The sequence below is a fragment of the Gadus morhua genome, chromosome 11, assembly GCF_902167405.1.
Source record: "Gadus morhua chromosome 11, gadMor3.0, whole genome shotgun sequence".
NCBI lineage: Eukaryota > Metazoa > Chordata > Actinopteri > Gadiformes > Gadidae > Gadus > Gadus morhua.
This window is the reverse complement of record NC_044058.1, coordinates 24343755-24356929: the sequence shown is the minus strand read 5'-3', so window position 1 is coordinate 24356929 and position 13175 is coordinate 24343755. Positions and strand designations below refer to the sequence as shown.

Genomic DNA, 13175 nt, shown 5'->3' with positions numbered 1-13175 from the left:
GATGCGCGCGCAGAATGATGGCAAAAAGAAAATTAGTTTGACCGGTTGCCATCATAGACATCTTATATGATAGACGGAGCATCGAATGCTACCGCCTACTGGCGCTGACGAGACGCGGGGCCGCCATCTTGGAGTGGTCATCCGCTTTTGTCAGCTTACTTTACATTAAACTAATCAGAAAAAGCGGTTATATGCTATAGACCCTAGTATCTGTGGTATGAAGGCTGGGACGAAAAAAAATGAAGTTATATTTGGATTGTAAAACGCATGAAAATATAAATGATTGATCTTAATTTATTTTCTTTGGCAAGTGACCATGGTATAAGCGGGATAATGCCCTTTGAGGTGTCAAAAACATGTTTGATCAATCGTAATTAAAGGGGACTATTTTTTAAGGGAGATGAACTCAAACAGAGTATACAATTAATAAGCATGCAATACGACTAAGAAAAAACATAGGCTAATTATTAAAGTATTTGAATTGTTTTATTATGTTGTCAAGCAAGAAGTAGAATAAATAAATGGATAATCAGTCTTATTCAAAGGGTTTGTGCAACCAACCGCATAACAAGACATGATTGATTGCGGCTCTTGTCGCTCTCGTCTCCTTCTGCAAACGGCATGCGCGTAGAGCGGGGAGTGACGTAGACTGATAATCCCTCCATAAGACCTTCTGGCGGGAAACTGTCCCTAATTGGCGCCACGATAGGCCTACGGAGGTTGAAACTATCACTGCGTCTCGACTTCTTCTAGCAACCAATATTGGATGCCGTCTCTCACGTAAAACACAATAGCGTTGATAGTCCTGTTATCATGTATATTATATGCGTAGGCCTAAACCATGGTTACATTTTATCTGAGTGCACACACACGCACGAAACAGAAACTCCTCCCCCTCTCGGTTCTCACACACTACCAACTCCTCACCACAAAACCCAGGGGGAAACATGGATATTGAGCCAGTAAGGTTTGTTTTATTCGTTTAAGAATGCATCACACTTCAAAACTTTTACATAGTGCGCCCTATGATCATGAATGTGGAAGTTTCACTCTGAGCCAGCAATCATAATCATGATTTGAATCATGATCAATCAACGTAATTGAATATTTCATGTTGTGTAAATAAACAGGGTCCTTATTGAGGTCCTTCATTTATATTTCTATGACTGCATGGATCATCTTCTTGCGTCACCTTTGGCTCCCCCTGCTGGAGGATGTGAGGTATTACTCGCTTGTCGCCACGCTGCAGTCGCATGCGTACCACGGTTGTGTCGCGACGCGCGGCCGCACGCTTCCCTCGCGCCTCTCCACACAGCTGGAGGAAGCATCGCCGAAGCCGTGCTGCGTCGTCTTCAGACTCACCCAAACGATAGCCCAACACCGCACTGCCCTGAAGCGAACACACACGCACCTCTACAATCAGCAGGTGTGTGCAACATCAGCATCAATAACATGACTAACGTATATCAAATGATCTGTAACAGACACACAGTGTCTGTGTGTCTGTTACACACACAGACACACAATATATAAAGATATATTTTAATGAATGACTTTTAGGCCATCACTGTACATATTTACCTATTTCACAGAGCCACATCCACAAAGGCATTCATTCTCTGAAAATACAGTTGCCAATGATATGCAACAGATCAGCCCACTGAGCACGATACTATAGACACAAACAAAACCTTTAAAAATTAACTATTTTTAATGACATTGTAGATTTAAAAATAATTGTTGGTAATTGATAGGGGGAAACCCCTTCATGTTTGTCAGGGGTTGGATCTGGTCTCATGGTCTCCGGCCTCACCTGTAGCAGGTGTGTGGCCTCGGGGAGCTCGGTGCCTGGGTGTCTCTGGTACACCTGGACCACAGGACGGCCCAGCCTCTCCCTGCAGAACACATCACTGCTGGACTCTGGGCCCTGCACGCGCGCGCACACACACACACACACACACACACACACACACACACACACACACACACACACACACACACACACACACACACACACACACACACACACACACACACACACACACACACACACACACACACTAAGATTGTGTGATTAAGACCAGACAAACTGATAAAGATCAGAGTGTGTGATTAACACCAGACTAACTTATTAAGATCAGAGTGTGTGATTAAGACCAGACAAAGTGATACAGATCAGACTAACTGATTAAGATCAGATTGTGATTAAGACCAGCCTAACTGATAAAGATCAGACTAAGTTTGCTGAGGAGCAGACTAGCTGTGACGGACCTGTGCCCTCCCATGGCTGAGGCGGAGGGAGTCGACCTCCCGCTGTTTCCGAGACGCCGCATGTCTGGTGGCGGCTGCCGTCAGCACCAGGCTCCGCTGAAAGAGAACACCGCTGGTTGGTCGCAGCGTCTTCTATGGATTATATTTTATATTTGCAATCAATCAATGAACCATAAAGACCAGTATGGTGATTTGATCGGCACCTCCAGCGTGACCGTCTCCGCTACTTTCTTCACCAGACCACCGTTGACCACATGCTGTGACGCCCGTTGCCTTGCAACCACCTCGCTCAGCGCGTGTCTGATCTGCTCCCGTAACCGCTGTGATTGGTTGATGGCTAGTGAGGAGGAGTCCAGCACCTGCTCAGACTCTGATTGACCAGGAAGAAGAAGAAGACGACAAGAAAACGACAAGTAAACAACAACGAGGCAGAAATCGACTCTGCATGAGCCAAGACAGGTGTTTATGATCTACAGCTTCTCCATTCTGGCTACAAACATCTGCGACTGTCGGCAGGGTTCAAAAGAGACTTGCCTGTTCAGATCAGTTGTCAAACCAAAGTACCCCATTTACATTTACATTCAGGGCATTTAGCAGACGCTTTTATCCAAAGAGACTCACAATAAGGACATCTGCCAGAAGAAAAAGGAACGACGATGTATCGCTGTCGGTACTATAAAGATATTCATAGAAACAAGTGGCCAGCACTACCAACGGCTATGCTAACCCATTCTCTGTGTACAACGAAGATAGCGAGGATAAGCCGCTACACGATACCCCACACAGACAGCAGCGAGCCTCAGAGTTTAGCGGGGAGACGTTGTGGCTTCTTGTATGGTCCTTTAACTCCAGATGAGGGATGTTTACCTGAGGTGAAGCCGTAGGTCGGTGGTAGTGTTCTGGTGGCGGCTGGTGGTGGATGTGGGGTGGGCACCGAGCCGCGATGGGGGAGCAGGACCAGAACCAGGGCTTGCTGGCTGGACCACATCTGGAGGTCCCTGCTGGACTCGTCCAGAACCTGCAGAACCAGGAGGAACAAACTCCCTGACGCTGGCCTCTTCGACACTGCTAAATTAAATACTCTTCAATGTCATTTTTGGGTACAGCATTTAAAGTTTAGAGCAGCATTTCTTACAATGGAATCCATTTGGAGGTGGATCACATGGAATACTGTTATTGATGCTCCTTTATCGAAAGGGTCAAAAATTCTGGTTGGGGTCCCAAGATGGATAACTTTAAGACTCCTGCACTATGGGGTTAAATTGGCTGGAGGGGGTTACCTGCAGCTGTTGCTGCGTCTTTCTCAGCGTTTCCTCAACGTCATGTTTCATCTCTGTCAGCTCACGCCTCTCCCAGGCCAGCATCAAATCAGCACCGTCCCGCTGCTAAACAACACACCAGCAGAGGGCGCCATAAAGCGGTACCTCCACGCCAAAATTATTTAAAGCAGCCTATTGCCACTGATAGTAAATTTGTAAATAGTAAATTGGCAGTAGGATTAAACACTTCCACCAGCTTAGATTGGATTCAAAGTGTGTGCAAAGACTATAGAAAAAGTAAAGATCTCATTATAATGTAGTATGATCGCATACAGGCCTCCTCTCGGTCCGCTGCCCAGCGCTCTCCCGGTTAACCTGCAGGTCGTTTCTGATGCTGCGCAGCATCATCTCAAGATGTGCGCGCTCCCGCTCCAATTTGGCGATCTCCTGGCTTGATCTGCCCGCCTGTCTGCGCAGCCGAAGTTCTACCTCTCTCACCCAGCGCATGTATTCACCCGCCGTTGCCGTGCTCTGCCGTGCGCAACGCTCACGCAGACTGGCCGCCTGGGAAGGCACCAAAGTTGAGCTTTTGGAAGCAGGTGGAAACTAAAGATATGGGGAAAAAAAAAGATATGCAACATTTGTAATAATACTTCACATCCTGGTACTCCTCAGATGACCTTTCATCTTGCTTCCAAACAATTCAATTGAATAGCATTTTATTAACATTTGTAACGGATAAGGGCGGGGTTGCAGGCCGCATTCTTACCGCTAGATGGCACTAAAGATGGCACAATACACCTTTAAAGCAACTTTTAAACATATAATACATTTTATTTATAACGCACTTTACATCAACTAAATGACCTGATTGTAGCACGCCTTTCTTTTAATGTGCTACAATGCACATTAAAAGAAGTACAACATAAAAGGCTAACTAGATAGACTAGATTAAAAAGAAAAACAGAAAAATAATCATTTAAAATAGCAGTTAGCCAAAGGCTTTTCTAAAAAGATGGGTTTTTGATATCTATTCCAACCTCCTGTAGGTTTCTTTGAAGCCATAAGTAGAATATACAGTCAGTACGGTCAGCATTGGCCCGTCACTGGACAGCCCAACGTGTAGCCTACATGAACTCCATATCCATCTCACCGTTGTCCCTACCGTCTGGGGTCTAGCGATACTGCAACCCCCGCCGCGGCTGTCGGCGTGGTCCCTGCCGTTGCCGTCGTCCTCTGTGGTGTCTCCGTGCTTCTCGGTCTTGTCCTCTGTGCTGGCGTGTTTGGGGCAACCGAGGGTGGGAGGGGTCCGGGGGCGAGCCGCCGCGGTGCCGCCCGGCCCCAGGCCGGTCTGCCTCAACAGGCGACACGCTCTCCGCAGGCTGAGCTCGGTGCTCTCCCTCCAGGCCGGGGCCCCGATGGTCACGGACCCCAGCGGTACTTGCTGAACGGACATGGCCCTCCTTTACCTCCCTCGGGGGGGATTGTAACTCACAGAATACAGACTGCAGAGCCTGCGAGCAGACTCGACCCAAGCTTTGGAGTGTTGGAGGGCCGGTACCATAGCAACCGTTTGGTAACCTGACCAGCCCGACAGGGACACCGCTGAGGGGAAACCTGATATTTGAAGACACATTGCTGTTTTTTTTGTGTTTGCCATGGCGTTTACAAAAAAGGTCATACGCCAACTGATTCTGCATCGAAATTTAAATAATACAGATGAGACGTTTAAAGAGCCAATGTTGGTCAGAGGATTTTATTCCCTTTAATTCAACGAAATTAAATGCCACAAACCCAACACATTCAAACAGGTATTAAAAACTTGGCACGCTAAATTAGGCAGGAGAAAGTGTATTAATAAATTACTTTGGTCAAGAGTGTGTAGGCCGACCCCCCCTTGCTTGTTCTCTGAAGGGCAAACAGGTTCCAAACAAGAGTTCCGAGTTCCATAGCAACTTAAAGAAGGAGGATTCCTTCTGGAAAGACCGCTCCCATGGTAACAACCGGATTCAGGTCCGCATCCCATGGAATTGAATTCGGTAACTGCCCCTAGTTCCCATTCACTTAAAAATCAACAGTGATTCAATTCATCTGCAGTTCGATTGGATATACTTTTAAATATTTGGAGTTGCTTTACAACACCTTATAAGACTAGGAAGGCGCAAAACTGTCTTTGAAAGAAAATTCTCCAACCAACCATCATTAATGAACATTCCCTGACAATCGATCTCTTAACAAACATACCCTAATGAACAGTTAGTAAAAAAATCATTCTCTTAGCAAACATACCCCAATGAACTATTAGTAACCATCATTCTATTGACAAACATTCGTTAACAAACATTCCCCATCAAAAAGTCTCCAATAATGATTTTCTTAACTAACTAAAGTACCTTTCAAATTTTCCAGAACTAGGCATACCCAACAACCAGTCCCCATCCAACAGTCCCCATCCAACAGTCCCCATCCAACAGTCCCCATCCAACAGTCCCCATCCAACAGTCCCCAAATAAATTGAATGTGCAAATTATTTAATTATAGAGTTCAGTACTGTAAGTAACTATAATAAAGTATGTTAGCACTTGCTAAAGTGACTTCATGAGTAGAATAACCTTCTTAAGTGTATTGAACAGCAGATCCCGATGTATTCAGCAGATTTTGTTGCACGTCTCTAAAGAGTCGGTCCCTCTCCGCTGAATCCCACAGGATTTTCTGCGGCAAAGGAAAAACAATGGATCGAGATCAGCAAAGGAAATCCAAGAAGTTGTAAAGTGTGCGTCATGTTATGGGGTGGTGGGTGTAGCGTTTGATATTTTAAGATGGATTTACAGCTTTGAGTACAGCACGTTGACTCAGAGATCTTAATTATCTCAGGGAGATCTCTGCAGAGCAACCTGCATTTACACCTTTATGTCACATAAACGTGTACACCATGGTGCAGTAAAAAAAAAATATCAAACCCCAAATGTACATAACAATGAGGTACTCCAGAAACAGAATCAAGAGAACAAGTAACCAATATCAAGAAGTTTACTGCTGGAAAGCAGTCGGTGTATCCGAACAAACTTAAAAACCTGTAAATTCCTTCTAATGCCAAAAGGTAATTCAGCCTTTAGCGCCTGATTGTTGTAGCGTGTGCAATGTTAGCATGTAGGTTCTTAGCGTGTGTTGCGTTGGCGTATGCTAGTTGTAGCGTGTGTTAAGAGAGGGTGTTGAAGTCGTGGTGTTGTGTGTGACGTTTACCTCTATCAGCCTGTCTCTCATCTCCAGAGCCTCGTTCAGTCTCCTCTCCTCCCTCTCTCGCTCCTCCTTCTCCCTCTCCAAGCTGCGCTGCACCTCCTTCAGCTCCCGCTCAAGCCCACGCCGCTCTCGGCTCTCCTCCCTCCTCCGCTCCTCCTCCTCCACCTCTCTCGGCTCCTCCTCCCTCTGCTCCCCTCCTCCTATCGCCACACTGCGGCACTCCCTCTGTTTCTGGATGGAGGGCAAAAGGAAGAATCAGGAAACAAATTAACCAAGTGGTTCATCTCGTCTTTCAGACCCTAGGAGGGGCTAGCTTAGTGTCAGGGACGCTGATAAGACCCAAGGAGGGGCTAGTGTCAGACCCTAGGAGGGGCTAGTGTCGGACCCTAGGGGGGGCTAGTGTCGGACCCTAGGAGGGGCTAGTGTCGGACCCTAGGGGGGGCTAGGGTCAGACCCTAGGGGGGGCTGGTGTCAGACCCTAGGAGGGGCTGGTGTCAGACCCTAGGGGGGGCTAGTGTCAGACCCTAGGAGGGGCTAGGGTCGGACCCTAGGGGGGCTAGTGTCGGACCCTAGGAGGGGCTAGTGTCGGACCCTAGGGGGGGCTAGTGTCGGACCCTAGGGGGGGCTAGTGTCGGACCCTAGGAGGGGCTAGTGTCGGACCCTAGGAGGGGCTAGGGTCAGACCCTAGGGGGGGCTAGTGTCAGACCCTAGGAGGGGCTAGGGTGAGACCCTAGGGGGGGCTGGTGTCAGACCCTAGGAGGGGCTAGTGTCAGACCCTAGGAGGGGCTAGGGTCAGACCCTAGGGGGGGGCTAGTGTCGGACCCTAGGAGGGGCTGGTGTCGGACCCTAGGAGGGGCTGGTGTCGGACCCTAGGGGGGGCTAGTGTCAGACCCTAGGAGGGGCTAGTGTCAGACCCTAGGAGGGGCTTGCAAAGCGGTTTCAAAGTTGTGTCGTGTATTTGTGTCGTGTATCACCTTGTGTATTTCAGAATGTTCCTGCAGAGCAGCAGACATCTTGTTGATCTCCTTCCACAAGGTGGTACTGATGTCCTCTCTGTCCTTCAGACACGCAGCCAGCAAGACCTCCTTCTCCCTCAGCTGATTGGCTAAGGCAACTTCCGCTCCGCCCCCTGACATCCCCTGTCCAATCACAGAGTTTGTCAGCTCCTGAAGAAAGACGGGGGTTTGGGTAAATCATTAAAAACAGGATAAGAATTACAACAGGATTAAAGCATTTAACCAGGATTATAAAGACCCAGGACTAGGGTTAAATCATTCAAACTGGATTAGGTTTGAACAGGATCAGGATTAAACCATCAAAACAGTAGCGCGAGTTAAAACAGGATTAGGATTAAGGCATTTAACCAGGATCATAAAGACCCAGGATTAGGGTTAAATCATTCAAACTGGATTAGGATTGAACAGGATCAGGATTTAACCATCAAAACAGGAGCGCGTCTTCTCACCAGGACCTCCCTGTGGGAGCACTCTAGCACCACCTTCTGGCGGAGGAGCAGAGCCTCCTTCTCCCGCAGCAGGGCAGTGAGCGCCTCCTCTCGGCTCCTCCACACCTCCCTCTCCTTCTCCCAGTCCTCCTGAACCCCGTCCTTCTCTCGGAGGGTCAGACGAAGGTCCTGAAGGTACATATAATACACATGATACGACGCTACATATAGTATCATATATTTACATGTTATTAAGGGGTGTGTGTGTGCGTGTTACATTGATCAGGTCCTGGTTGTACTGCAGCACGGTAGAGAGGGTGTGCAGGTCCCCGTCTCTCTCTCTCCCCACCCTCCTCATCTCCTCCATCTCCCTCTCCACCCTCCACCCTGCCCGGCAGTCAGAGCGCAGCGTCGCCAACCACACCTGCAGAGCACACGTCACGACGTCATCAGTCTTAAGAATGAGAGACGGAATGTGTGTGAGAGCGAGAGAGACTGAAGGAAGGGGTCAAAGAGTGTCCAGGAGAGTTAAGATGGGTTCAATTGAGACAAGGTTAGACACCCGTTCTAGTTACATCCATAAAGCACCACAGCTGAGTCAGCCGATCCACAAAACGTGTACTCGGCTCTGTAGCTCCATTTCAAAACAAACAATAATACATACAATATAAGTTGCATATCTGTAATGTCAGTTGTAATCTACCAGAACGTCCATCAACAATAAAGTTCACATTAAAAATCGAACTGGTACATGACTGCAAACCACCCCAGTGGAAGCAGAAGCGCCCTAACGCGATGGACCCTCCTCCTGATCCACCACTTACTGCTGCGGCTCATCCCCTCAAAGCTATTGAGGACCCAATGCTGGTGTCCAATACAGCGAACACAGCGCACGATATAGTCCCTGCAATGCGGGGGCTCTTGTCTAATGTGGGTCGCACCGAGCTTGACTAGTTCTTTAGAGTACCCTGTGCACACTGCAGCGATAAAAGCACGATGCGGATGGTGGATGGTTCAATTTGTCCGTTAACTGCCATTTCGTCTGTGCAAACAGTACGCCAGTATTGATTTAATAATACCCAGGCCTTTTAACGACTGGCCCTACCTGTTCTGAGCCGTTGATCCCCGGGTTCTGTGGGGGTTCAGAGTCCCCTGGAGGTCCCAGCTGGGCAGACTGGGTCTGGATCAGGACCTCGTCCAGCCGCCCTCCCAGCTGCCCGAGGGCCTGCTGCAGCCGCCCGGCAGCCCCCTGACAGGAAAGACAGCGTCAGAACCAGTAACGGGGAACAGGAAGGAGGAACAGCGTAGGGAAAGATAACACGCAATGTAGGGGAGGGTTCACCTGGAGATGGAGAGGCAGGAAGTCATCAGCCAGATCCAGGGGAACATCCCTCGTCCCCTTGTCCTTCTTCTGCCCGTCCTGTCCGTTCTGTCCGTTCTCCTCGAAGCTCAGCTTCCGGTTCACCGTGTACGACTCCACCGGCGCTCTCTTCGGATGGGGAGGGCGGCCTTCGCTCCTGTCCAGGAGGGGGATCCTACTGCCTGAGGGCGAGCAGACCGGCTTGCCCTCCAGGTTCTTCAGCTCTTTGAGCAGCAGGTCCACGTAGCCGTCAGGTCCGTCAAACGGGTCCGCCCCTCCGTCGCCGCCGCCGCCGTTGTCCAGGGAGTCCAGCGACTGGACGGACTTGGTCCTGGAGCTGGGGCTCGAGGAGAGGGAGGAGCCGCCCAGCGAGGCTTGGCTGGACCAGCGCAGGGGCATGCTGTTCGACTTGTTCCGGGACAGGGCCAGTGAGGAGGTCACGTGGGGCGGGAGGTGGCGGGGCACGCCGCACACTGACTCGTAGTCCGAGTCGGACACGCGCAGCGAATCGCAGCCCTCGCAGCCCGGGCCCCGCCCACAGCGCTTGCCGGTGCGGACGAAGTGGGGGCAGGTGTCCCAGCGCTCCGACCAGCACTCGTACTCCGACAGGGACATGTTGTCCTGCAGCATCTCCCTGTACCCCGGCCCCTCCCCGTCCTCGTCCTCCTCGCCGCCGCCGGGCCCCTCCCCTTCCCCCGCCGGGCCCCGGCCGTACGCGTAGCGGACCCAGGAGCCCATGCGGTCTCGCTGCTCCCTCAGCTTCTGCAGGCGCTCCGAGGAGAGCACCTTGACGCGGGCGATCACCGAGTCGAACTTGAAGACTCGCTCCAGGATGGCCACGCATTTACCGCACAGGAACTCCCCGCGGCTGCCGCCCCGTGGTACGGTCCGACCCAGGATGTGGCTCAGCACGGCGAGCAGGTCCAGGCCCTTGGCGGGGGAGCTCAGAGCCAGCTGGTACCGGGAGAGCGAGGCCGAGGAGCCCAGAGACCACGAGCTACCTGGAGACACAGCATCACCCCTTCATGAACATCACGCCTTCGTGAACATCACGCCTTCATGAATGTCACCACTTCATGAACGTCACCGCTTCATGAACATCACGCCTTCATGAATGTCACCACTTCATGAACGTCACCACTTCATGAACGTCACCACTTCATGTACGTCACCACTTCATGAACGTCACCGCTTCATGAACATCACGCCTTCATGAACGTCACCCCTTCATCAACGTCACCACTTCATGAACGTCACCCCTTCATGAACGTCACCCCTTCATGAACGTCACCCCTTCATGAACGTCACGCCTTCATGAACGTCACCACTTCATGAACGTCACCACTTCATAAACATCACGCCTTCATGAACGTCACGCCTTCATGAACATCACCACTTCATGAACATCACCCCTTCATGAACGACACCCCTTCATGAACATCACCACTTCATGAACATCACGCCTTCATGAACATCACCACTTCATGAACGTCACCCCTTCATGAACATCACCACTTCATGAACGTCACCCCTTCATGAACGTCACCCCTTCATGAACGTCACCCCTTCATGAACATCACCCCTTCATGAACATCACCCCTTCATGAACGTCACCACTTCATAAACGTCACCACTTCATGAACGTCACCACTTCATGAACGTCACTTCATGAACGTCACCCCTTCATGAACATCACACCTTCATGAACGTCACCCCTTCATGAACGTCACCCCTTCATGAAAATCACCACTTCATGAACGTCACGCCTTCATGAACATCACGCCTTCATGAACGTCACCCCTTCATGAACATCACCACTTCATGAACGTCACCACTTCATGAACATCACGCCTTCATGAACATCACGCCTTCATGAACATCATCACTTCATGAACATCACCACTTCATGAACATCACCGCATGATTGCTTCAAGTCTCGGTAATCATTGGATATCGACCAATAAAAACGACTTTTCAGTCGTTTTTATTGGCGTTTCAGGTCCAGACAACATGGAAATATATATGAACAGATATCAACGCCAATAAAAAGCTGCTAGCCGATGGGGTCCGAGGTTTTGTTGCTCTCCACACGGACCGGATTGGTCAATGCAACTTTGACTACAAACAGAAACCAGAACGCTCCGATACCCAAATCGGTTACAAAACTACAAACTAAAGCAGAAAGAGACCAAAGAACACTCCAGCAGAGAACCTTGGTTTTCAGATGTTGCTTCATTCCTCCGAATAAACATTTTGTCAAAGGAATCAGTTCATTTGGTGAAGTGTACGTTCTGTAAAGACTGGGTCTCGTGATCTGTTGTTACAAGTGTAGTACTCACTCCAGGGGCTGTTCTGTAAGGATGATGAGGCTGATCTCCCCCCTCTCTGGGACTCCGAAGGAGTGGGAGTTGGAGCCCTGCTGCCCCCGCGTCGGTTCTGACCGGCAAACAGCCATCGTCGTTGGTTCCCCTGGAGGGGTCCGCCACACACGCAGCACTCCTCACACACGCCTCTGGAGGACATCGCAGCCTGGAACCCTGAACACACACACACACACACACACATACACACCAAATGATATCTATGAGTTATGTTAGTGGGCTATTTCCGTCTGTCAAAAGGTTATGTCTGTCCGTCACTAAGTTAAGACAGTCTGTAAGTTTGTTATGAGAGGAAATTATATCGGTACATCGGTCTGTCCGCAGGCGCGCGCCGGGAACTGTCAGCGCGGTCACGTCGAGCCACGCTGTCAGCACGAAACGTCCCGTGTGCAACTTTTTAACTTTCTGCTCTAAACTCAATTTTTTTACCACAAAGTCACAAAGCTTTCGCCCACATAATGTATGACACCTCCCAAACACCGAGTACTGTTGAGACTAGTGACTTGACAAGCTTCCAGCTCTACGTTTACGGAACAGCTTTTATCCTGGTCCCACTGAGCCATAACATTACATTACGCCGTGGATCTGGGGCTATTTTCAGAAGTCTATCTGTAGCGATTCCGCCCATGATACGACCAAAGTTAAACGTTATCCATATTCTACCTCACCATTACACAAGAAGTCGTTTTTTATAACCGTGTAGATGTTGTCGTTGTAATGCAACACTTTAAGAAGTTTGATATCATGTCTCCCAAATAAATCCAGTTCCGTGACTCGTCGAGATTCAAATTCAACGGTCGGATTAAAGCGACGAAGTTATTCAAAGTCGATTAAAGGTGACTGGAATAGTTATATAAGACGCTTAACTTAAGCTTTATTCGGTCATATTAGACCATATCAAAGAATAAAATGAGTTTCTTACCACAACACCAGGAGCTGAGCGCGCAGCCACAAGAGGAAGCTACCTTGATGACGTCACCGGCCCTACCTGCTATGAGCGTCAGCAGCTGTTGAGCATTCAGAACGAAATAATCATTTATTTCATGTTATGTAATGATTCAACATTTAGCCAGCAGGGACGCGCAGTGGCAGTTCGTCGTTGTATAACGAATCGCCTGAAATGATGTAGGGTTGACTCACCAAAAATAAGTTACATTATGACGTTTTTTTCAAATTCATGGTTGAAAGATAAAAAGATTAACACGTATCAAAATTTCAGC

The 13175-nt window shown here is 49.3% G+C and overlaps 2 protein-coding genes across 3 annotated transcripts; both read right to left on the bottom strand.

The window, feature by feature from the left end:
- Positions 1-543: 543 nt before the first annotated feature.
- Positions 544-5147, bottom strand: tektl1 (tektin like 1). The gene is made up of 8 exons (XM_030370070.1): positions 4684-5147; positions 3864-4136; positions 3552-3656; positions 3139-3289; positions 2475-2641; positions 2272-2367; positions 1814-1927; positions 544-1390 (listed from the first exon to the last, which is right to left on the bottom strand). The coding sequence occupies exons 1-8, from the start codon at positions 4984-4986 to the stop codon at positions 1136-1138; spliced, it is 1464 nt and encodes a 487-aa protein (XP_030225930.1). The 5' UTR covers positions 4987-5147; the 3' UTR covers positions 544-1135.
- A 123-nt stretch (positions 5148-5270) lies between these two features.
- si:ch73-95l15.5 (uncharacterized) lies at positions 5271-13025 on the bottom strand. 2 transcript variants are annotated; one of them, XM_030370068.1, is made up of 9 exons: positions 12878-13025; positions 11914-12111; positions 9557-10575; positions 9320-9463; positions 8492-8638; positions 8236-8403; positions 7745-7936; positions 6774-7001; positions 5271-6242 (listed from the first exon to the last, which is right to left on the bottom strand). In XM_030370068.1, the coding sequence occupies exons 2-9, from the start codon at positions 12095-12097 to the stop codon at positions 6147-6149; spliced, it is 2178 nt and encodes a 725-aa protein (XP_030225928.1). In that variant the 5' UTR covers positions 12098-12111; positions 12878-13025; the 3' UTR covers positions 5271-6146. The 2 variants fall into 2 exon arrangements, with proteins under 2 accessions (XP_030225928.1, XP_030225929.1); XM_030370069.1 differs by having other exon boundaries at positions 7745-7909.
- Between the last annotated feature and the right edge of the window lie 150 nt (positions 13026-13175).

Coding starts and splice junctions, on each gene's coding strand:
- tektl1 (XM_030370070.1), bottom strand. CDS start 4,986: ATGTCCGTTCAGCAAGTACCGCTGGGGTCCGTGACCATCGGGGCCCCG. Junction 4,137..4,683: donor CCCAGACGGTAGGGACAACG/GTGAGATGGATA, acceptor CCATATCTTTAG/TTTCCACCTGCTTCCAAAAG. Junction 1,391..1,813: donor AGGCCACACACCTGCTACAG/GTGAGGCCGGAG, acceptor TGTTCGCTTCAG/GGCAGTGCGGTGTTGGGCTA.
- si:ch73-95l15.5 (XM_030370068.1), bottom strand. CDS start 12,097: ATGTCCTCCAGAGGCGTGTGTGAGGAGTGCTGCGTGTGTGGCGGACCC. Junction 10,576..11,913: donor CTTACAGAACAGCCCCTGGA/GTGAGTACTACA, acceptor CTGTGTCTCCAG/GTAGCTCGTGGTCTCTGGGC. Junction 8,639..9,319: donor GGATCAACGGCTCAGAACAG/GTAGGGCCAGTC, acceptor TGTGCTCTGCAG/GTGTGGTTGGCGACGCTGCG.